We start from the raw sequence: 25392 nt of genomic DNA on the forward strand, positions 1-25392 counted from the left end.
TTCAAAGACAGATATTTTATAATATTTCATTTAATAATATATTATATAATAACATATATTTATGTTTATTATATAAAAACAAGTAGTTTATATTTATTTGGATTTAATGATTTTAATATTTTTCAATTTTCGTTTTTATTATAAATAAAGAGAAACGTTATATGATTGAATTAAAAAAAAAAGAAATTGCCAAGTTTCAAGGCTCTTTAAAAAGTGCGCAATACCGAAGGATAAATTTCACCGCGATCGTTCATTGGAATTTTCGATCCGGCATCTAACCGGTAACTCGTTCGTAACCGCTTATAGCATGATCGAAATACTAAACGCGATTCAACTGCTACGTTTGCGATCTGTTATGCTGTGCACGGAATATCAACGATTCGCTCGACTTTTTTAAAATTAATGAATTGTATATTAAAGAAATACGAATATGTATAAATTATTAAAGAAATTATTAAAAAATTTCAAAAATATTGTTTAATAAACTTAATAAAAAAAAATAATATGGAATAAAACATGCTAGAATTCTCAAAATATATGAATATTTGCTAAATAAAATCCAATTTTGCGATATTTAGCCGAATTTATAATTGCAATACATATTTAATTATGTTATTCCAATTATTCCAACTATACTTACTACACCAATGCCTTCGAGAGCGAAAATAGCCGTGCCAAAGAAGAGAGGTAATTGAGACCAGCTCGAGAAGTTTGGTACATCCTTTATGCTTGGTAAATCGCTGAAAATATAGTAGAACGTGATCCCCATTCCAGTGGCGATCAGAACATTTGCAAGCATGGAAAATGGCGCCAGATATTTCAAGTTTCTCACGAGAGAGAATATGATTAAGAAAGGTAACAATGCCGCCATATAAAATCGGATATCTCGGTCGGTTTCCGTATAATAATCAACTACCCCTTTTACATTGGTCGAGATGAAAACAATATACACGCAGCAGCAGCCTATTAAGTCGATCACTAAGAACGAATTGATCGTCGCTCTGAAAATATTCAAAAATTGAAATTACTATTAATTAGTTTCTATTATTTATGACTATCTTTCATTTGTTTAACAATTTATTTATTTCTTTGCTGTAAAAATTTTCACTTTTGTTATTAAAATAATTTCGTTATCTAATTTTCTAATAAATAATTCATGGGTTCTTGCAAAATGTCAAATAATTTATGTAACTAAATATACAAATGATTACAGAGTGATTCAAAATATAAAAAAAATAAAAATTCAACCAATCAAAAGAAAAAAGACAATAAAATCTTACTTTGCTAATCTAGCGTATTTCTGTACAGGTTCAGGACCGACAAGAAATGCCGCTTCTGCGACATCAGCGAACCCTAGGCTCGGTGTTTGAGTCCGCCTGCATAGGTTATGTGCACATTTAACCAAAATATGCACGCAATAAGTGCAAACTGCTCCAATGAAGAACGTAGCGAATAAGCCAAACAGAAGACCAGCATTCCGGAAGGCCATTGGCATAGCTAAGATCCCAGTTCCCAAGCTTCCTTTCAGTAGATGAATCAGTGTGTCTAAATCCGATGTGGGATGTGCTAACTTTCTATGCTCAAACGGATTGTAAAGGGCCGCTTCCTCATCGTTTGGTCGTTCCACAAGTGGTAACGTCGAACCGTTCGTGACGGTAATAGGTATGTCATTTTTCTCGCACTTGTATCTGCAAAACCAACATTGTTAGTATCCGGTCTCGTTAAAGGTTTTCATTTTTATATTAGAAGGGATATTATCATAGTTTTGAGATCGCGAATATAGATGTGTCGTGAGGATTCATGACGACGTAAGTATGCAGAACGTATTTTTCTTGACATATCGATTATGCGAATGTTTCTGTATACGGTTACGAAAGAAAAAAAAAAGAAAAAAAAGAGGTATATTTATGCGGGAATAGTGCAGAGTAACATATGAGAGATTTTTATTTTTGTAGTCGCGCAATATGCACACCACGTATTTACAAGGATCAGTGGGGGAACAGAGAGGATCGAAGTGTTTGTAATCGGTTTATAGAGTAACTAGACGCGATAAAGCTTGCGCAAATGGCGTAGTCAAATGTGATTGGAATGATTTATTTAGAATCTGATTTTTTATATTAATATTCATTTTTTAATTAAATTTAATTTGTAATTACTATATTTTAAAAATTAAATTGAATTTTGACATTTTAAAATTTTATAATAATAAAATATTGAATTTTACGCTATATTGAATAACTAACTTATTTCGTGTCAAAAATAAATCAGACTTTAACTCAAAGTGATGTTTATAACTCATCAATGCTATGTATATTATATTGCATGAAAAGTTGTTAAAAATGTTTTTATTATGTTTGAGGCTATCAACAATTACATTTATCTTTATGTATGTTTATTTCTCAAACTTCACTATGTATAATTAAATTAATCTAAGAATATTAAATAATCTAATTTTATTTAAAAAAAAAAAAGTACTAAATACATTTAATTAAAAAAAAGAAAGAAAATAGGAACAAAATCAAGAATCTGACTACGCCATTGAACGCGTGCTTATAAATAAAACATAGCATTAACGAGGTTGATGATAGCACGATACAGATATGGTTTTGTGGGCGAAATCTACGCGTTTTAATTAGGCAAAAGCTGTAGACTCGTAACACGCATTAATTTAATAATAGAGAACATGAAGTTAGCAATGAGGGTACTGCTTACTGCAATATTTCGTAGATGAAACAGTTTTTGCACTGTATAGTCTCAAATAAATTTGTCATTTTTCTTCACGCTGTGCGTTTAAAATTATGCTGCAAGCGTGAATTTGTTGCATATTGAAGGCGCCAGCGAATAATGTCAAAAGCAAAAACACATTTTTAAAATATCTATTTTGTATTCTATGCGTATAATGATATGTTTATTTACTTCTTAATTTTTTATTAGTTTAATGATAACATTTAATGGAATTGCATTGGTAAAATTTTTTTTTGAATTTATATTGATTTTACTATTATATTTTATATCGTTAAAAAAAATAACGTTATTTTTTTCAAATCGTAATCAATTATATAACAATCTTAAAATAATTGAATTCTATTAATTAATTTTCATAAATGAACGACGTTACTCCCTGGCTCCTTTACGAGATTATACAATTGATGCATTTCATCAAATGCCAATTCTAATCGATTAAACTTTCCAAATAAAACAAATTTCATCAGCAAACTCAATCACTCGATGATGCATTTGATGTTGTAAAATACTCCGTAATTGAATAACCATTTAATTCAATCAATTTTTACGCGCGTTTTTATAAGCAAACGGTCTCTTCAATATTCTCCCTGTCGCCCAACTTTCCGTATGTTCATATCAAGGGAATATATATCGAGGAAATCGATAGAAATAACGAAAGATCGATCAAAAATCTCTCTAAAATTTCGACGCATATTTTTTTGTTCTCTTTTTTTTCTTTTTTTTTTTGTTATTAATTTTTTTTTTTTAATCCTAATTCGATTCTCATTTCGTATCGTATTGTACGAATAACACGAGGTTTATTCTATTTATTTTAACGGAAAAAGAAAAAGTGCATGACGCAACGTGTTTTATGAGATAAAATTTGGCAAGATTTATTTTATACGATAAAATTAGAACAATAATCTTTTGCAAAATTGTATTCTAGAATTTTAAGAAGCATGATTTCATCACTCGATTTATTATTGAATAATGATGGATTGGTGAAACTAAAATTGATTGATTGATTGTTTCGATTCTTGGAATAATAAAAATTATTATTTGAAAAAATATTAATAGTTTTTACTAATATTAGATTAGCTATAATTTAATGTTAAAACATAAAAATGACTAATATATAATGAAATATTGGAAATATTTTAATATTAATAAATCCTTTGTTCTTTACTTTACTTTATTTATTAATAACTTAATTTCATAATAATGAAATAATAAAACATGTGACGTTTTTTTATTAATAATAATTCAAAAATTCGTGCCAAATGATATTATTTATGCATCTAATATTTTTCAAGTTAAAATAGGAAAATAAAATAACAATCAAGTTTTGAATATTTAATTGATGTCAGACCAATGAAATGTTCAAGATTTGATATTTAATATTCTATTTTTAATTCTATAATAAATTTTCCATACATTTTTTATTTAAAATTTGAAATTTGAAATTTAAAAAATTTTATTTCTTTTATTCTAATCAATTTATTGAGACAAATTGTAATAAAATTGTTAAAATATTTTTTTATAATGAATTACAAAAAAGTCCAGCTATTGCAAATTCAAACTAACATAATAAACAATTAAAAAATTTTTTCCTATTTCTGACAAGCTATCACGAATAATAAATTTTATTCTTAAATAATAAATACGTATAACCATGCACTTTTCCTTGATATATGTACGTATAATATAACGTACATATCCCGTAAAATTATCGAAATTTGGATCACGATCGATCTCGAATAAGAGTACAGTTTTGACTATGATCAGCACGGAAAAAACGAGCAAATCTATTTAGACGAGATGGACAATCGGTCGTTCGAGCGTTATCATTCAAAATTTAGTCAGCTTTTAATATTATCCGATCATTTATCGTAACTTATACAATCACGTAGCACGTGTGCGTATATTTGTGTGTATATTCATGTGTATAATAACGAGAGATACTTAGATAATGTACTAGGGGGGGAAAAAAAAAAAAGAGAAAAATACAATTTTGTAAAAAGGTAGGTGTGTAGGCATATAGGTACCCATTTAGGTGCGGTAGTTTCTCTCCTTAGTCGTGCGAAGCTTTCTTAGTCGAGAAAGCTCCGAAATAGGAATAGTAGTAGTAGTAGTAGTAGTAGAGTAGTAGTAGTAGTAGGTCTGTATGTGTCACGTTACACGTGACAAGAGTTCACGCGTCGCGATCAGGCTTAGAGGTAGCTGCAACCACCGCACTGCATCACCGCGACGCCCAGCGCCACGACGCAGTACGACGACTAACAAGCCTTCTTTCATTTCTGACATTTTTTACACTTCTCGCCGAGCGTGTTTTGTTTTCTTTTTTTTAAATTATTATTTAGTAATATTATTGGTTTTCGGTACTTTTAAATTTCATTCCGCATTTTTTTTGTTTTTTTTTTCCGTTGTTGTGACTCGTTTTTTCTTTTACGCACATCAAATCGATCGTGTATTTATTTTCAATGCCAATTTTGCAATTTTTTTGGTTTTTGATTTTGTTTGGTTTTTTTTTTTTAATGATTTCGGACAAGATGAGGTCGCACGACGTCCGAAAAAGATTTATCTCTTTTTCTTTCTTTCTTTTTGATTCTTTTTTTTTTTTTTTTTTCCGTTAATTTTCGTTCGTTTCCGTAATTTTTTCGATATCGTCCGTCGGTAAGTTTGTGTCGCGTTTGCGTCTAGTCGCGAAACTCCGATCACGTTTTTTTTTTTTTTTTTGATTCTAATTTTTATTTATTTTCGTTTTTGTTGATTTTTAATGTTCCAATGTTTCTTTTTTCGTTTTTTTATTATTATTGTTATTATTATTTTTTTTTTGTTTCGTTTGACGAAGCGTTTCACCGTTGCTCAATCGAACGGCGCCAGTACACGTCAATCGTAACAAAACCGTCTCGATATAAACCGCGTTTTGAACCCGCGATCGTCCATCAAAGAGACCGTGCCGTTTCTTTCTCTTAAAACGGTGTACCGTATATGTATATATATTTTTATATTTTTATTTTTATTTTTTTTTTTTATGTTTTATATTTTTGTCACTTTCACATTATTCGCAGAGCACTTTCATAGAGCCCGAATCTATGCCCGCAGTTTATACGCAAGTCTGGAATCATATAAATGCACATATTATATAGTAAAGACAGATTTCATCTTTATTAGAATCCTTCAGAGGAACATAGTTCATATTTGTTTGCACACCGCATGGCCTCAATTACGAAGAAACCGCGAGGATTCTCTCCTTTCTGCACCTTGTTTTTTATATTTTGTATCTCTATCCTCACTCTTTATCTTTTCATAAATTTAAAATTTTTTATTATAAAAAAAAAACACGTGACTTCTTTTTGAAATTTTTTAAATTTTAATGATAAAAAAAAAAAATAAATATAAATCTTTTTCCCTCTTATAAAATTTCGAAATCATTATTAATTCAAATTAATTAAACTTATATGATAGTGTTAATAATTTTATATTACAATCCCATTTACGTAATTATCATTTTAATTTTAATAACTATCGCGAGTAATGAATAGCTTACGTTTATGTATTAAGAAGCGCGTAAAAGATTAATCCACAGAGATAATCCATTTCCTTTTATAAAAAGAATAATAGCAGTAGCTTTTCCATTATGAAATATACTCTTTGAACCGACCTTGTCATTAATTACTTCCTGCATGAAACTTCAAAACACGTGACAATTAAAATGATGTGTTACTCAACAGGTGTTTCGCATGAATTGATGTTCCACTAAAAAAGATTAAACCGTGTTTCCATTGAAGCAATAATTGTGCATTATAAATTTAATTATGTATATATATATTTATATATATCGAGAAAAAAAACGAAGAATAATAATCGTAAATAATTCCAAGATTTCTAATTATCCATTCTCTCTTGTTATACGATCATTTTTAGGTTATACAATTTGTCACATTGAAATTGATCGATTATTGAACGTGGAACCTAACTTATATAACGTAACGTAACGCCGCAATAAGAAACACGAAGACGGATAGTGTGAATTATTTAAAATGACAGGAAGAAACAAAAAGACCGTGGAAAAATATTATTTAAAAGTGCAGTAAGGAGGAATTCCATCTTGTGCGCAAAGGATCCAAGAATTTCGTCGTCTTGCCGCTAAATCTATAGAATCGCTCGTTTGTGCGGAAAATTGGCTCTTTCATGCATTATTTATGTATATTGTGATTTCTCTGTATTTTATTTTGTTTTGTTCCTTATTTTAAATTTAAATCTTATTACAATTTATTAATTGAAAATAAAAATAAGAATATATAACAACAATAATTTTGTTTTGAAAATTAGGATTGAACAAACCTAACCTATAATTATGGTGAAATGTATATTATATTATATATACTATAATATTGCTTGCGTAAATTTCATAAAAATATTTATATTTTTATGAATACATGCATATAGTATTTAAATAATATTAATTTATTATAATTATTTATTAATTACAGTTTAAAATCGTTATCAAATTCTATTTTTACTTGATGATATTACTTCGTGATAACTGGTATTATATAATTTCGTACCATTTAACGAAGAATTATCTAACTAATTATATCAATGGAATTTTAAATTCATTATTATAATTCTATTTTGAAATTTAATCAGTTTAATTTAATTTCATTACACGTATTCAAATTTTCATAAATTGCATGACTCGTGAATTAACTGATATCGATTTTAAAAGTAATATAATCAATATAAAATAAAATATACGAAACAATATCTACATTATACGCTGCCAAAACTCTTTTCATAATTTTTTTAATAATATTTCACTTACGAAACATTGTAAATGTGAATAAATTTAACTCAATTTGAATTAACACATTAAAATTTTCGATCTACGCATTTTTTTATCTATTTCTTAATATTCATGAATATTTAAAAAATTCTGATAATACTTCCATGATAAGAAAAAAAAAAGGACATTACAAAAGACAAATAATCGTATAATACGAATTTATCGTCATTCGGTATGATATATGCAAGAAGATGTAACGTTACAAAATACGTTTTACAAAATCATCTTGTGTTATCTTAAAAACTATTTTTTTTTTTTTTTTTGGATGGAAAAAAATCACGAAAAAGAAGCGGGAAAATGAAAGAATGGAAAATAAAATCGTCAAATGCACGAGTGCATGGCAGCCGGACATTAAATAAAATGGAAGAAGCTCGTTTTTTTTTGCACAAACCAGCGATATCAATCACGATTCGGCGGACAATCGTCAAGCATCCCTGGTGCCAGCTACGCTACGAATTCTACGTTAGCGATCACAGGCGGTATACATGAACTAGTTGTGAAGTTATTTGTAATATTATAGAATATATAATACATATTAAACAAATATAATATATATATTGAAGAAATATATATATATATGTATATGTATATACTAAATATGATATCAAAGAGCACAGAGAATGAGAGAATACACATATATACGATATAATGCACAATATATGATCCTCGGATTGTCACTCACGTTTGCTTGAGCGCGGAGCATTTGAGTTTGGCAAGAAAGCAATGGTGATGATTGGTCGTGGTAGCAGATAGTGAATTGCTCGACTATCGTTGAACCGTTCGTTCGCGTCGGTTTCGTAAACCAAGTTTTCTCACTTACTTGACTAGAACCGTGTCTGACAGTTCTGTTTTCACACCGTGCTTCTTTGGGTCGTATTCCGCTATCATTGGGCGCATTGGTGTTCTCTGTAACAGATAGAAAAAATATTCAATCATTGTCATTCGTTATTTTATAATTTTTCATTGCACCAACATTAAGAATTTTATCGATTGTTATTTAATTTAAAACACTGTTTCTCAACAAGTAAAATTTGCCTCACAAAGGAAATATTTTATTTATATATTTTAGATATTAAAAATATTAAAAAAATAGTATTGCATTCGTTATTAAAATATTTGGATTCATCAGTGTTTCAGCATGTTCGTGTTATCGAAAATATAAAAAGTATTTATTTCGTTGAAGAAAAAAAAAATATAAGGTGTAGATATGCTCACCGAAACTGAAATACACGAGTGCTGGAAATTATCCTAATTTATACGTAACGTGCACATTATTCAACTGTATGTAACTACTTTGATGAACAATGAAATTGCGATTAGACAATAATTATCAAAAAGCTGTGATGTTCTTATTGTATTATTATCACATTCTTTTGCACATCGTGCAATGTATCTTGCACGAATTTTCATTAATACGTTTTATTGACGAATATTAAAAAAGAAGAAATTTAGCGATTTTCTTTTATGATGATATATGAATCATCGTTTTCTGTAATTATCTTAATTTTAGAAAAAAATATTTATCAACTTTTGAATCACATTGCCAATCAACGTGGATAAATTTTATTATTACGATCGTTGAGAGTAAATATTTTGAATTGAATGAACGGCCAATCTTTTCTTGAAACCATTGCTAGTACCATAAACAACCAGTCATTTTTATTGTATATTATTGTATCTTACTCCTATTGTTCTTCTCTTTTCAAACAAAACTTCAATTTTCTATTTTGATCCATTAACTGGGTCGTTTCTGGATTATAAATGTCTCCCACACGTGCATTTAAAAATAAGTCAAAATGAAGTAACTCGTCTGGTAAATGCCAAAAAAAAAAAAAAAAAAATGTTAAAACTAACCAAAAATTTACTTTCTCGATAAAAATAAAAAAATAATTTCAACGATTGAAGAGGCACGGAAGTAAAGTAAAAGAATTAAAAAATAATAAACTAATCATTAATTATACTTGATACAATTTGTAAAATTATCCTGCTGTACATTTGGCGGGAAATTGAAACATAAGTTGAAATAAAATAGCAACTAGAACAAAGTAGATAAATATCAGTGCAGATTTCAATTTTATTGAACTATGCTCAAATCTCAGAGATAAGCATTTATCGTGCAAATACACGATATTAATATCATATTAATAACATGAGACAAGTGATCATGTTTAATTTATTAAAATATATAACATTGTATCGAAGATTTGTAGAAGCAAAATTAGTAAATTTAAAAAAAAAAAGAATATGAAATATGAAAAATAGAAATATTGTTTACGCAGTTTAAAAATAGTCCCTGTTCCACGTAAATGGTGCAACGTGTGGTATCAGTGCGTCAAGATATTTGCAAATGTAGTTGCATATATTTGCATTTTTGTTTAACTAACTCTCGTGCTAAACTAGACATCAATATTGCTTCGTGGTCTACAACCTGTTCAACCTGTCAATAATGCTCTTTCGTAATGAACGAACACGAAAACTCCTGTTGCTCCATTTTGCTCCTTTCCTTATTTTCCCAATTTAGAAATTTCAATTGCTCGAATTGAAAATACAACATATTTATATTATCTTTTCGAAGAGATCGGCACATTATCAACACCATTAATGCACTTGTAAAAAATGTAACCTGCTCGATCATTCCACTCAATCAACAACAACAACACTGCGCTATGCAACAATGACAAAAAATTGGTAAATCACAATATAATCACCTTGATGTAAGGACGATCATTGTCTGCATTGGACAAGGAGTTCATCTCCACGTCGTGGACGCTGTCCGTATTTCCCATTATGTCTAATCAACGTGCCTCCTCCACCATTCCTCCCGTTTACCAATTTTCGAATACCACCCCACACACTTTCCCTCTCTCTCTCTCCCCCCTATTTTCCAAAGATCCTTTCCTTTATTATTATTATATTGCCACGTATCACCACGTGTTTTATTTATCTTCCATTAGCGCCAAATATGTGTATCGCGCGTCGTCTCGAGCGAGATCCAATTCTTCGGCCCGAGTAGCTGGCAACCGTTATTATTACGTCCGATCAGGATCACGAGGGGGAAGGAGCCACCACTCGCCGAAAAGACTCGCCGGCCCAGAGCACGTGGGTTTCAGTTTCGAGCGAATTCAATTCAATTCAATTCAACCGATTCACAGGTCGATCTTTCTAAACCGATCCTTCCCCTCTTCGGCGACAATTGGACGGAATCGCGGAAACATCACGAGAGGCGCGATTCTCCATTATTCCAGTTGGTGGTAGGAAAGAAAGCTCGGAAGGGAGGGAGATCTATCTAAAGGATGGACGACGGCAAGCACGGCGGACGCAACACATCCGGCACGATTCCTCCCGGTAAACTATGCTCGCGTTCGTCTTCTCTAGCGACTCTATCTACGGCGCAGCAAGTGCCGCGGCGCAGAAAACCGCGGATCGCTGCCAAATCTTTCGGCAATGTCCCGAGGACGGGCTCTTTATATACCAAACGGCTACGAAAATAGGAAGAGCAAATAGACGTGGCAGTTTCACGTGAGCAGCTTGTCTCGTTCTACCTCTGTGTTTCACTCTTTGTGCCTGACCGCTAACCAAGCTTAATAGAAGCTCTGTTTGAACTATGCGATTGATAAACGCATCCGCGTCACATCTGCGTTCACCTCGGCCACTGTATAAAAAGACTACTCTAATTGGAAACAGTGGGTTTCCGCCGATAATTATCGATCCTTTTTTCCTTCTAGTTTGATCCGATTGGCGGATTTTCCAACGGAGGGAAATATAATATGTTCGGTGTATCCTCACGATGATTAACAACATCGGAATTTTAATTAGGGGAGTTTAAAATTTTTGAATTTTTATATCTATCCTCTAGAGAGACGTGTACGATAATGATCCGTTATGCATCTGCCACGTGTATTTTCAGATCAATATATCTATACCACCGGTTGGTATAAATTACAAATTGTTGCCGTGAATTTTATTTGATTGATAATTGATATGTATATATATTTAAGAAATGTTATATATCTGGATAAGATGGACCAATGAATAATAATTTCTTACAATAATAGTAGCCGGTGATGAAATTTACATTTATAAATCGCATTCAAATGAAATAATGAGCTTGTATTTCTGTGAATGCGACGTGTTTAGATATACGTTTCATATTGAGAAATATGAGCTGAAGGTATAGATAGAAACTATAAATTATAAACTGAATAATTCCATTTCATAATTTCGCGCCCGTTTAAAATTGGCGGAGGCGCCGCTCAATTTGTTGATGCATTCAAATGTCGTGAAATTTGACGTGTTATTATCTATCGCCTCCTATTTTCGACGAAAGTACGAATGTCGCATAAAAATTCGCGAAACGAAATTTCTTTGGATGAATATTTTCCCGAATACCGATCCCGTGACACGATGTAAAAGAAATATGTGTCACGTCTCATAAAAATCTAAGTCAGTTATGCAAAGACGGATTATGGCGGAATTTTTTGGCAAAGAAAACGTGTTAATATGTTTATTCAAGATTTCTTTGCTGTCCAATGTTACGTTTCATTATTGTATATAAATTTTTAGAAAAATAGGATAGTTTCTTTTCATTAGTTCCGATTATAGGGGTATGAATTTTTTTCTATAGCAATTTATATATCTGTATTTTTATGTAAGAAAAAAAGGAAATTATATAGATAGTCGTATTGAGTATCTTCATGAAATGATAGCAAGTATAATGGTAGCACCCTTTACACGAGCACTTAGTTCGTTTAGTTGTGAATAGTATCAATGTTCCTGTTATTGCAAATGGAACAATTGCAAATGGCACTTTGCAAATGGACTCAATATTATCCATGATACTCCACTCCATAGGATCTCTCGTTTTATTCACTTAAGCATAAGTAACGTTAATTTTTCTTTGATTATGAATAATGATACAAACTTCCTTTTTCTTCTTTTCTTCTTGTACGATTAGACACTTCAATTCGTATTATTATAAAATAAGTCATCACATATAAAATGTGATGGTCACGAAAGAAAAAAAATTTTAAAATTGTAAAAATAAGAATTCGATTGATACATTTTGTACGTGCACAAGTTTAATCATAAGAATGATTACCGTGTATCGAATTTCTATAAAAAAAAATATGAGATATTTGGGTCTAAATTTAATCTCGTACGAGTCAAGTGGAAACAATCGCAAGCGATCTGACATTTTACCTCGTGCAAGTGGAAAGATATTAAAGTCATCGTGAATCTATAGAATTATTTTTATTGAGAGTCAGAAATGCTATGGTTTAAAGATATTCCGAGGAATTCGTGGCGAGATATTCTGAAAATAGAATTTTCACCGCACTTACATCCTGCGCCGTCTATGTTGCTTCATTTCGGTCTCCGCAATGTACTCGTCGAAAGATACTTTCCATTTGCAAAATTTGCAAAAATATCTTGAGATCTATTTTATAAATTGTTGAAAAATGTATATTTTTAATCGAACGGAACGTTATTTTATATTAGTTGACTTTTTAAATTTTGATTAGAATTAAAAATATTGTGATATATGAAGATTAAGTTAGAAAAAAAAGAAATATTAATTTTTCAATGAATTTTATTTCTATAAATGAAAAGATTATTTTAGAAAGTTAATTTTATTTAAATGTGAAGTATTGTACTTGTTAATTATAATTTTAAATATCAAAATTGAAAAAATAGTGATTTTCAAAGATAAATGATTAGGTTAGAAGAAATAGTATTATGATCTTAAAGAATATTATTCTTACCACTAGATCTATTACCAAACTAGTCAAAATGATGGATTTCAGATTTATTTTTGTAATGTTAAAGATGAGTAGATACTTTTGGCAAAATAATGGAGTCCATTTTGTTTGGATTATATCATTTTAAATTATTACATTTTAAATTGTACACATTTATATAAACACAAAATCCGAAGAATAAATCAATTTATCTTGTCAATATTTATTTTATCATAGATTTGCTAAAAACGTATCTTAGATGTGTTTAATAAAAGAGACGTCTAATAAAAGATTATGTAACGTTTATTAGCGTTCTCTATATAAATACACTATTCTCAAAAGTGGATTGTTTGAAAATAGCTAGTAAAGTTTACTTTGATAAAATTTGATAGAAAAAAAAAATAAATAAAAAATTCTAATCTCAACAAATTTGATATAGAAATTCGTATTTTGTAAACGAGAACATCATTGATCGGAGTGTTTCATAATTATATAAATGAAATTGATTATTTCAGTGGTAACATTAAAAAGGGGGAAAGACGTCAATTAACAGGAAACATGAATAAGTTTGTTTAAGCGTTTCTTAAAACTATGAAGTTAATTATTTTGTTTCATTTCAAAATTATGCCTATTAATTATAATGCAAAAATATGTTTATATAAATGACTATTCTCTTATATTTATTCTTATCTATAGTTTATTCTATTATATTTGATTTTTATTATTAATTTTTAAAATATTTCTAATATTAAAAAAAGAAAGAGAAAGATTTTTAAAGAAATAATTTAATATTTAATTTGTACATTTTTTAAAATATATATTATTCATTAAACTTTTAATTAAATTTCCATAATATTAAAAAAGTATTAAAAATACTATTATTATTAGTGATCTTGCACATTATATAAAAGCTATCAGAAAAAATGACTAAATAAATAAACAAGTGAAGAACTGAATTATAATTCTTTTTAAAAAATCATCAATTTTTAATCAATCGGAATAAAATTTTTAAGTTCATAATTATTATTCTTAATATTATGAATCATTCCAATCAACATAGTGTAATACTAAAACAAATTTCAAGAAAACATGAAGATTTTAAAACAAATATGCTTTTTCAATGAAGAAAATACTCTTAATTACTCGTTATATTTTAAAAATAGTATCTACTTAATTATTTAACGAGTTATCATAACGATAATAACATAATAATGTATACTTCTGCGTATATTCCTGAACATAACCAATGCTATCAAAAGCTCACATTATTTTCCAAAGTTCTTTGTTATTAAATAAGAACTCGTAAATATTTAACGACCCTATAAAAATCAATTGTGGCGCTCTCACACCTTTCGAATTCGCAAGTTGGATTATATCGTACATGCTCGTGAAACGTTGGCACGCATTGCGAGATTATTTTAATCATGGCGCCACAATGAAAACGTCATTTCACAAGCATGATATTTCTTTTTTTAATTTGTATTTTTCTAATTTAAAATTTTCTTGAAATTTTATATAAACTTGACTGTTTTCACATTATATTTAAAAAATAATATTATAAATTTTTAATAACAAGTGATACAAATATTGCAATATATATAAATATTTTTGAGTGGTGCAAATCAACATACGTACTTTGATAATTAGGAAAAAATCTTAAATCTTAATTAAATCTTTTATAGATAAATATATATATATATATATATATATATATATATATGTGAAAAATTTTATAATTTTTCAAATATTTTACATATATTCATATTTATTCATACAAGAATCAACCTAACCTAAACGAAAAAAAAAGAAAAAGAAAAGAGCATTTACTATCCAAACACAGGAAGAGACCGATAAACTGTACCAAGTATTCAAACAAACCGGAAAGTAAACTATTTCATTGTTCTCCGATCGTTCGATATTAAGTATAAATCGCAAATGAAAGCTGAAATCGTACAGCAGCCATGCGGAAGCTTCTAATCGTTTGCTGTTCCGTAATTATTTGTACAATTGCACAATATAACACAATGCAGGGATAATGCATGTCTGTCGTGTTATCTCAACTTATGACGTATTTGTTCATGCATATGTTAATGTTAATGATAGAATGACCGTGGTTGATTAGACTGCAAGGCCTTGGTCGCGTCGATCCCTCTTTCGATATATAAACGTATGTATCTCACTTACTAGCCCCGTGTCGCCCTCTATCGTCATGTTCCTACATGAATGATTATGAAGCTCAGCAATACTTTGCTGGATCAACATTTCGATGCTTCCCGTTAATGCGTGCTTCATTATAACGATCTTTCGCTTCCTGCGACGTAATAACGACACAGCGTGTGTCTTTATGAAGTCATTAAAATATATCACCTTAATCGGATGGGTATGCTTCTCTTGAATGAATATACGAGATTGGGATTTAATGGATACTTTAATTAGATTGTGATTCAGTTACGTTGAAATATAATTGAGAAGATTGTTCGAACGTCTCATTGATATCGAAGGAATTTAATTGAGATTTTATTTAATACGTAGATTGAAATACATGGATTATTGGCAAAGAAATTACGTATGTAATTATTGGAATCAATGGAAGCTGTGAAAGAATGAAAACTTTGAAAGGGTTAGTTTAAATCTCTATAATTACTGAAATATTTTTTTATATATAACTGTATACATCATCTTATACGAACAAAATTTGCAAAAAATTTGCTATATCATCTTTGAAACCAGTATGTGACGGCGCTAACAATAAACATTATGTCTCGTTAATGTTTATTTAAAATGGTTGAGCAATTCCCGATTAAGTATGTAGCGGCATTTTTATAATTCAATCAGAACGTTTATAATGAAAGGGATGTAATTTAGTTCCATGATTTACGATAACGATCTGGTAACAGCATAGTCACGATCCAATTATAATAATCTTTTCATATTATTATTCACTACTATTCGTATCAATGCCATAAAATATATCAAATTCATTTACATTAAATCCATCTAATATTTAATGACAACATAACCATTAATGACAATATGTATAGGCAGCCTATAATCACGTCGTCATGAAATAATTAAAATCTCGATCGAAAGTATGCCTGAAAATATAAATCACCATCCATTCTTGTCTACGAATTAGAAAAAAAGAACATAGACTGATGAAAAATTTATAATTGTGAATAAAAAATAATTGCTAAAAGTTGGAATAAATTAGAAAACAGAAAGTAAAAGAGCATTTCATTCTATAATATTGACTATAACTATAATTAAATGAAATATTTTTCTTATCAGGTAAATCAAAACCGAACGAGCTAACCTAACCTTTTCTATATTCCTCACTACGTGAAAGTCATCCACTCACTTTATACCTTCTCCTTGCAGTTAGAACATAAAAGAGGATATAAAAGAGTAAATGGTAATTAAGAAAAACTCAAATTCGACAAGTAAATAACACGAGTTTTTTTTAGAACAAATTTTGTACTAGATCTTTCATATCTTATCATATCTTAAATAGAATTTATTGATAATTCCTTAAAACATGTGAATCATTTTTATCCCATTTATTAACATGCAATGACCGATCTATTGTTGTAACCTATCGACTGTAAGAAACGTCCCACTTTTACATTCAATTAATATGTAATTAATATATAAATCTTGAGGTCGTATGTCAACAAACCAGTCATTCCATTGGAACGCGTCCAAATATAAATCGAGCAAAGTATTTCAAACGATTAAACAAGAATAATAGCCACTATCTCTTCGTTCATTTCATTGAATGAAATTGTGGGCGCGATTAAGGGACTTGTCTCGAGGTCCCAGATTCGAGGTGAATCCGTTTGTTGAATCACTATAGTTCAATGACAAATTCTCTCGAGTTTCACTGGTCCACGCGCGCGCGGTTGTTTTATTATGAGAATCAACCGTGGCCAACGCAGTACATAACAAATTAACAAATCTGAGAGTAACGTCACATCCTCATCTGGTGCAGCGTAACGCGCGCGCGATCATGCGTGGGACGGCTGCGCACACTCTTTCTACATCTGCCCCTGAATTATCAGCTACATTAAACAGATAGGGCGATGAATCGTTGCTGTTGCTGATATTTCTGCCCCACAACAGCATTGACCTTCTTGATTTAATCGCGTGCTTTTTGCCAGACATGAAGGCGAGGCCGTCATGGTCTTAAGCTGGATTTACACGTGCGATAGTTTATATATTGTGCAGAGATGAAGAAATATTGCATCCGGAATGGAGTAAAGACAAGAATACTTTGCTCATTCTAACACTTTTGGCTAATATGTATATTTAGTTGGATGAGTGAATATTTCAGAAAGAAAAGAATTGACTTTTAAAGTGAGTTTAAATGAATTGATTTTTTAAATAGATTATTTAATTAATTGGCGAAAAAAATTTAATATTTTAAAAAATATTTTATGTATTTTTCAAAGATGTAACATATATGTAATTTGTTCAATGGACTTTGATTTAATAAGAATAAAGATAAAACAAATTTGATAAAACTTTCATATATTCGTATATGTATTTGCAATAAAACTGATTTATAATACGAATTGATTGCAACAGTAGATATACGTTATTTAGCTCTAAGAAATTCATGATATTGCAAATTTAAATATTGCAAGATTAGCCTTAATAATTACAAAAAAGTGAATAATGTTACGACACATTGTTCAAGTTTATAAATGAATGATGATATTCAGTTTTATCTTTTCTAACACAAATTGCTTATCTAATCTCAAATAAACCATATGTGTATGTTCTATAAACTTTCCGTCATTTCTATGTAAATTTAATCAGAATAACAAGGAAATTTTTTTACAATAAAGATAAAAATGAATTTATTCAAAGAATGGATCAGTTTTATTTTTAACTGGTTAAAATATGTGCATTTTTTGTATGTTTTATTGTGATATATATTGTATAAATTTCTTAGTTTGAAATTATTTTTTTTTAAGTTCATTGTTTATGTTTACTATTTGCAATTATAATATTGTAAAATGATAAATATCTTGAAAATTCAAAGATAAATCTTGATGCTATGCAAAGAAAATATTCTATTACTATTTCATTTCAAAGCTATTGGATTATAAAATAAAAATTAAAAACTTCATATTTCAGAAATATAATTTTGCTTATTAAATAAAATTATTTTTTTATATAATCATGTCAAAATTTAATTTTAATAATAATTACATAATATTGATAATAAAAATTTGATAATTAGAAAAAAATTCAGAAAAATTTTGCAAAGATATTTCATGTATCTTTATTATCTTTCCTCTTTCGAATAAATTAATTGCAAAACCAGGTGATAAATTAAGCAATTCATTACATAACACAGTTTCCTGCATTACAGTTATCCGTAGACACAACTGTTCATACAGAATAAGGTATAATGCATATCTTTCTAAAAGTTTGTACACAACGTCAAGCTTATCTATATAAAATGTGCCAGTTTATCAGATAACGATATGTCTATATCATTTTTATCACTCGCTTGTATTTCCCTTCGTGAACATAACCAATCAATTCAATATTCACTATTATACTATAATCACTAACGTTATCTTAATATGCGATTCGGTTTTTTATCATAGCCAAAATATTCTCGAAACCTAACCTATATATCAATCTGATTAATTTTTATTCAACAATCGGCTAAATATTCCATAAAAAATTATTAGAATAATAATCGGTAAAATAAAATATACATAATTTCGTACATAAAAGTGCAATAAATACATAAAATTTTGAAAACGTATGAATTAATATTATCCAAGATTAAAAGTATCTACATTAATTATGTGTAATAAACTTTATATGTAGTTGAATGAAATACACAAACGATGTATGACGATAGAGAGTGAATGCTTGCACGGTTCAATTGGCAAATCGATCGACGATATTTATGAAATTACCCTATACATAAATCGCTCGTGAATAGAAGAATAGTCTCGAGACTCGTTCGCGTGATTTCTACTTCTAGGAGAACAGTGAACCCAACGATCGAACACGATGTTGTCAGGCCTGACGCACACGTGTCGCGACGTTCTTATGCCGCGTTCACACTGCTTATTCGCGAACAATTCGTGAGCAGCCAACGAATTTTCAACGAAAAAGAAAATAATGTAATGCGAACATGGCATTATAGCGCGCGTCTCGGGTTATCACATATGACATTAAGTTCACTACTGAATCTCAAGACGCAAATGCGTTTATAAACTAGTTAGCATTGACCTTTTTAATTTGATTATGATGAATAAATCCAACAAAAAGAAACCATTTCTACGATTGCATCATACTCTTAGGACATATCGACACGTATCGTAAGTATGTGATTCTAATAATTGATTTTTATTAATTTATAAACTATAATTAATAATTATAAATGTTATTTCTATTGTATATATTAGAATTTTTGATTACATTTTTGCACAATGTAATTTAATTCTATTATCGTTTACTGTAATGAGTCAGATACATTATTTATTTTATATTCAATTTATTTTCTTTTTGTTTTCCTTTACATTTTTTTCTCTTTATCAATTTATTTTATCTTCATTGTGTTCAACTGTTAATAATGTGGAAAATTAACACGAAGAACAAACCGATTTTATAATATATAATACATACATATATATATATATATATAAATTGGCAATGATTCATAACGAATTACATATCGCGAAAGTTATCAATGACCCACTATAAAATTTATATATCGTGCGAAACTGGCCACGTAAGATGGCCTCTTTGTTTCCTGACGCGTGGGTGCACACAGTATCCATATTAGAAACATATTTCAATTTTTTCTGAACAAATTATATATATCTGTAGCTTTCACATGAAGTAAAATCTTGATGTTTCATACCAAATTAAATATCTCTTCTATTCAAAGAGATATTCTCTTTTTTTTTTTTAAATATAATAACAGAAAAGAGATTTCTTTTCTAATCTTTTCTAATCGATCAAATCATATTTTTCAACTTCTACAAGAGATCTTCTATTTAAGAGATAATATATCTCTAGTCCAATCATGTATTTAAACACATATCACACGAGTTTATTTTATCTGAATTATAATACATTCCAATCAATTCTAATCTCGTTCACAATATCTATGGAGTGTTAAAACCAATCGTTCCACGTTGCTCTACGCAATGCGTGTTCCGCATATTGTGTTTCTTCAAGTCCACGAACTCTAAACGTTGCATACATATTTGCATGTACATCCTTGTTCAAAAGTCTCAACACGAATATACTTATTTCTTATTCGCGTATCGTATATATCATGTAATCTAATGATTATACCTGTATCGCGTCATTGTATATGTATAAAATTACATAAAATTTTTTATGATTAAAATTCGTGTAATATCATGTATCAAGAAACAAAGCATATTTTGACAAAAACTTTTGAACAAGAGTGTAGCATAAGAGTGTACATATATCTACTCGCGTGACTTCTGCTATTTTCAGATCGGTGAACTCGCCCTAGTCGGCAATCGAACATAACCTTTCTTTCTTTCTCTCTTGACAATATTCCACCCTTCGTGGAAAACGATCACGTGTACCTTGCAGTTATGTTAATATACAGGAGAATAACGTGATTAATTTGAATAATCGTTCAACTTTTCTTAAAAAATATTTTGGAATATTTACTCGATAAAACTGAAGTGAAACACATTGATGACACTTTGGAAAAATCGTGATATCATGAAGAGGGAAAAATCTCTTTCCACGATTTTTATTTCTTTTCTAAGAAAGCGATTAAAGGACGAACTATCCCTTCGGTGTCTACTCTGAATCTCTCTCTGTTAATAAAATTATATGCTTGGATTACGACTAGACACGCACAGAGAAGCAAAATGAATCATTTAGCGCCGTAGAAAATTTATATAGAAGCATAAATTATCTAACCTTAGCATGCATCGTGATATTAAAGAATGGATATTAAAGAAGCTAGTGTCTATCTCGATTCACGTAACGTGAATCATCTATGAAATTATCAAATAAAATTCTAATTCAAAATTAAATATACATGTTGTTTGATTCTGTTTTAGCGAAACAGATCATAGAAGAAATTAATGTTTCTTTCCAATTAAAGATTTTATCATTGGTGCTACTTTTTTTTTCTTTTTTTTTCTTAAAACTGGATCAGACGGTTTGTAGCAAAGTATACCGGAAATGCGAGAACTGAAGTGAAACACATTTTAATTAATAAAATGAATTCTCTCTTAATACACGATTATGTTTTCATCAAGATATCAAAGTGAAATGCTAAAGTGCGTGGGTCATCGATGACTCATTTAATGCAAGAGGAAGGCAAACTTTCTTTTGAACGGATCTCCATTTTCCACTTTATGAATTCAACGAATTCAAAATGGCAATGGCATGAAATTAATATTTGTATTGTTAAAGTGCAATCTATTGACTTCAAAGATCTCGTGAATTTTCTCATAGTATTTAATTACAATTAAAAAATAAAATTTATGCGTAGAAATTTCTACAAGTCCACGAAAAAATTATTGAAAAAAAAAAAAAATTAAAATGTTCCCAAAAAACGAACAGAATTTTTGAAACATCGTTGGGAAATAAAAAGTGATTCTTGGAATTTGTGAATGACTGTAAAAAAGAAGATTCTTGAAAAGGACGGGGAAAAAAAAATATATGACATAGATATTTTATTATTCGGCCCGTGAAGAAACAAAAATTTATGTGTTACTATGGTTATTATCATTTTAAGCAGGAAGCGATAAAAAATCTGACATTTTATTGAAAACGGTATTATTAACGACTTTTTTTTAAATCAAAATTAATCAACGTTTGTATTAACTTGATCGGAAAAGATGAAACGAAGAGGAAATACTTAAATGATCTGAATTTAAAATTACAAAAAATTTAATCGAAGTCATGGACACAATAAGTAATCATTGAACCAGATACTTCGAATAAGCTAAATACACATACAAGTATGTAAGTATGCACTTGACCGACTTTTCAAAAGTGAAAAAAATTCCTCAACATCGATTTAATGTTTGTTGTCTACATCCGTCATTTTTTTAAGTTATTAATATAATAGAAAGTGTATTGAGAACCAGACGGATAATGAAATGTGAACATTGAACAAAAGAAAAATAAAGCACTTTCTGGATTTTATTATTGAACCCAATGAAATCCGAAGAACGAGTAGGCAACTCCATTCGAAAATAAGGTACTTCTGAACGAAACCCTTCTACATGAAATACAATACAAATTTCCACTTCAACATAAAAATTTAAAAGAATGTAAACATATATATATTATCGTAAACAAATATATTTTTATTTTTCGAAAAAAAAAATAAATAAATTAAACAATTATTTTTCACGTTCTTCGAGAAATCGTTAATTATAAAAATCGATGTATCGGAATAAAAAAAAAATAAAAAAAGAAGAAAAAAAACTCGAGAAAGGATACAAGTTAACTGTTTCAAGAACTGCATTGAACGATCGAAATTGTATACCGTAACAAATGACTCCATTAATTTCATAACAGGAACCTGCCGCCGCCGCCGCGGATAGTTCCGTTAATTAATCTATTTATCAGCCACGGTTAATCCAACGTATCATTATTCCGCCTCTAAAATCCTCCTTTCCCTTCGCGAATTCAATTTCCTTCAAGTTTTACGCCGAGTTTACAGGAAGTTTGTCGGAGGCAAGGACGTTCCGCTCGAAGCATCTTGGATCAATGGAAAATCGATGTCGGCGGTGTCCATTCACATGATAATTAAATTCCCGGAAGATGGACACGCGGGAAACACGCGGTTGACCGATCCATTACCGGTCGGAACACGGTTGGTAAGAAAAAAGAAAAAAAAAGTCGTCGAGTTGTTTCGAAATAGGAAAAAAAAAGGAAGGGAAAAGGCCGTTCCGGAATGGAACGGAAAGGTGGGAATCGATGGAGGACGTTGAGGTTAGGAATAGCGATGAAGGAGCACCAAGCGATAGAGAGGGAAGGAGAGTGGGGAGGGGAAGGAGAGAGAAAGAAAGAGAGAGCAAGAAAGAACGCGAAAGGGAGATGGGTGGGGAGGAAAGGTGTCCGACGACGAGGAAATTTCCATGACGTAGCCGCGCGCATATTGTGGTCGCCATGACTTCCAAGCACGCGTCATTGTCGGTCACCAATTGGCCGAAACTCGTTCAATTTCGAGGATCGGGTTCTGCCACGCTCGGCAAACTAGTTTTCTGTTACGAAACAAAAGGGTCGAAGGCCCAGCAATTCTCATCGTTCATGAATCCCCCCCTTCTTTCCTCTCTTTTAATGCTCTTTCCTCGTTACTTTTTCTTTTTTTTTTCGCAAGTTTATGCGAGATAGGAGGATGGTCGGAGCGGAGAGACGAATGTTTCGCGTGAATAACGAGGGAACACGGATGGATGGAGCATAGTGAGAGTCCGCTGAAAGGCTCTTTTACACGAGCGCAGGTTTCTCCGAAATCCTTTGCAGGAGAAATCTTTCTTCCCACCCAGCCCCTTTGTTCCGGCACAGGCTTGGCAATCCCACGTTACATGGGGAAACGTAACCGGTGGATGCTCTCTGTTTAGCGGCGAATTCTTTTTGCGCAGTAGCTGATTTTCTCCCCTTGTGTGCTTGATGAATGTTTTGAATTTGAAATGGAGTACATTGTTGTAGGGGATTTCTTTTTTTTTTTTTTGAATACAATCAGCATTTAGCATTTTCGTTGGCGTTTGAATTATTCGAGGAATACTTGGAAATAAATAAGTGAAGTTTATAACGTTATTTTTTCTACTGTAAAAAGTTTTTTATCAATTTTATTATAAATTGAGGTTTTGGTGGTTTCCTTGATATTTATTTTTTAACTTCTTTCGTTTTAAGGTTTTAGAATTGTTAATGTTTTAGAAGTTAGATATATCTTGTGATATATAACTTGTGATATAATTCTGATTCAAAAGTTTATTCCTACCGGAAGAAATTGAAATTTTCCTTCGTATAGATATATTTGTAATTTTCTATTTGTGTTAAAAATATGCACACAAAGATTGCTAATCACGTTATTTATTAGTGGTTATTTCTTAATTTGGAATTATTGACGGAAATTCTTTAATTTGTTTAAAATTAAATGAACATAATGACAAACGAATGACGATATGCTAATATTCGTGCAATAACCGAGATTCTCGGAAGCTCGTTTAAATTAAATAATTCTTATCGGAATTATCTCGTTCAATTGTTTAAATAAATTACAAAATCGTCTAAAATAAGAAGAAAAACCGACAAGCACTGTAAAAAATTTCCATGATATAAATGATTATATCCACCAACGTGTTAAACGTATTACATAAAAAATATTTATTTTATCACTGTTTGAAGAATGTAATTTTTCATTAAATCTCATATCGTAACAATTAATCCTTTAAACAATGATAATAAAACTTGCAATTTTTTTCACTTATCAGAGGTATATAATTGCTTTTATAATTACTATTATCACGTCATCATTATTTTTCCAGGTATTTTTTATAAATAATCTACTTTAAAATATTGGATTAACAATTTCTCCATTTCTATATCTTTCTACTTATAGATAAAATAATTCCATTATCGAGGAGCTAGGATAAAATTTATTTGGCATTATTTAAAACAGATTAAAGAATCTCGATCATATATTCTAACTCGACGATTCATCGATCAGACAGTTCAACGCGTTTACAAAAGAAGTCAACGTTCAGTAACCGAGTCGCATAGAAAACTATTCATTCGTCGATAATCGATCGGGGTCAGACTAGAAACTAGAAATCACTAAAGAACAACGAAGACGTCTAGTTGTCCCGAAAAAATAAATACTCTTTACATTTATCTTATTAAGCTTTTAATCTAAAAGCTCTTTTAATCTTTAAAATATTAAAGTAAGATAAATATACATCTCCATGTATTATAATTTATAATCTGTGATTTTATAATTATGTATTTTTAATTTAGTTTCTCTAGAATTTCTCAACTCTATGCTTGTAAAAATCTCCAAGTTTTCTAAGCTTTTAAAAATTTTGAAAGATTTATCTTTTA

General features: G+C 29.9%; 1 protein-coding gene across 2 annotated transcripts in view; it reads right to left on the reverse strand.

The window, feature by feature from the left end:
• Positions 1–25392, reverse strand: part of LOC107994803 (proton-coupled amino acid transporter-like protein pathetic) — a 35787-nt gene that overhangs the window by 5126 nt on the left and 5269 nt on the right. The window contains exons 1-4 of one of the 2 annotated variants that reach the window (XM_017051856.2): positions 10282–14319; positions 8394–8479; positions 1281–1688; positions 641–1001 (exon numbers count right to left, since the gene is read on the reverse strand). In XM_017051856.2, coding sequence (XP_016907345.1) covers positions 641–1001; positions 1281–1688; positions 8394–8479; positions 10282–10359 — 933 coding nt within the window. In that variant the 5' untranslated portion in view covers positions 10360–14319. Of the gene's footprint in view, positions 1–640; positions 1002–1280; positions 1689–8393; positions 8480–10281; positions 14320–25392 lie in introns of those variants that run through there. The other variant, XM_062080947.1, reaches the window with a different exon arrangement.

The sequence above is a fragment of the Apis cerana genome, linkage group LG1, assembly GCF_029169275.1.
Source record: "Apis cerana isolate GH-2021 linkage group LG1, AcerK_1.0, whole genome shotgun sequence".
NCBI classification, from domain to species: domain Eukaryota; kingdom Metazoa; phylum Arthropoda; class Insecta; order Hymenoptera; family Apidae; genus Apis; species Apis cerana.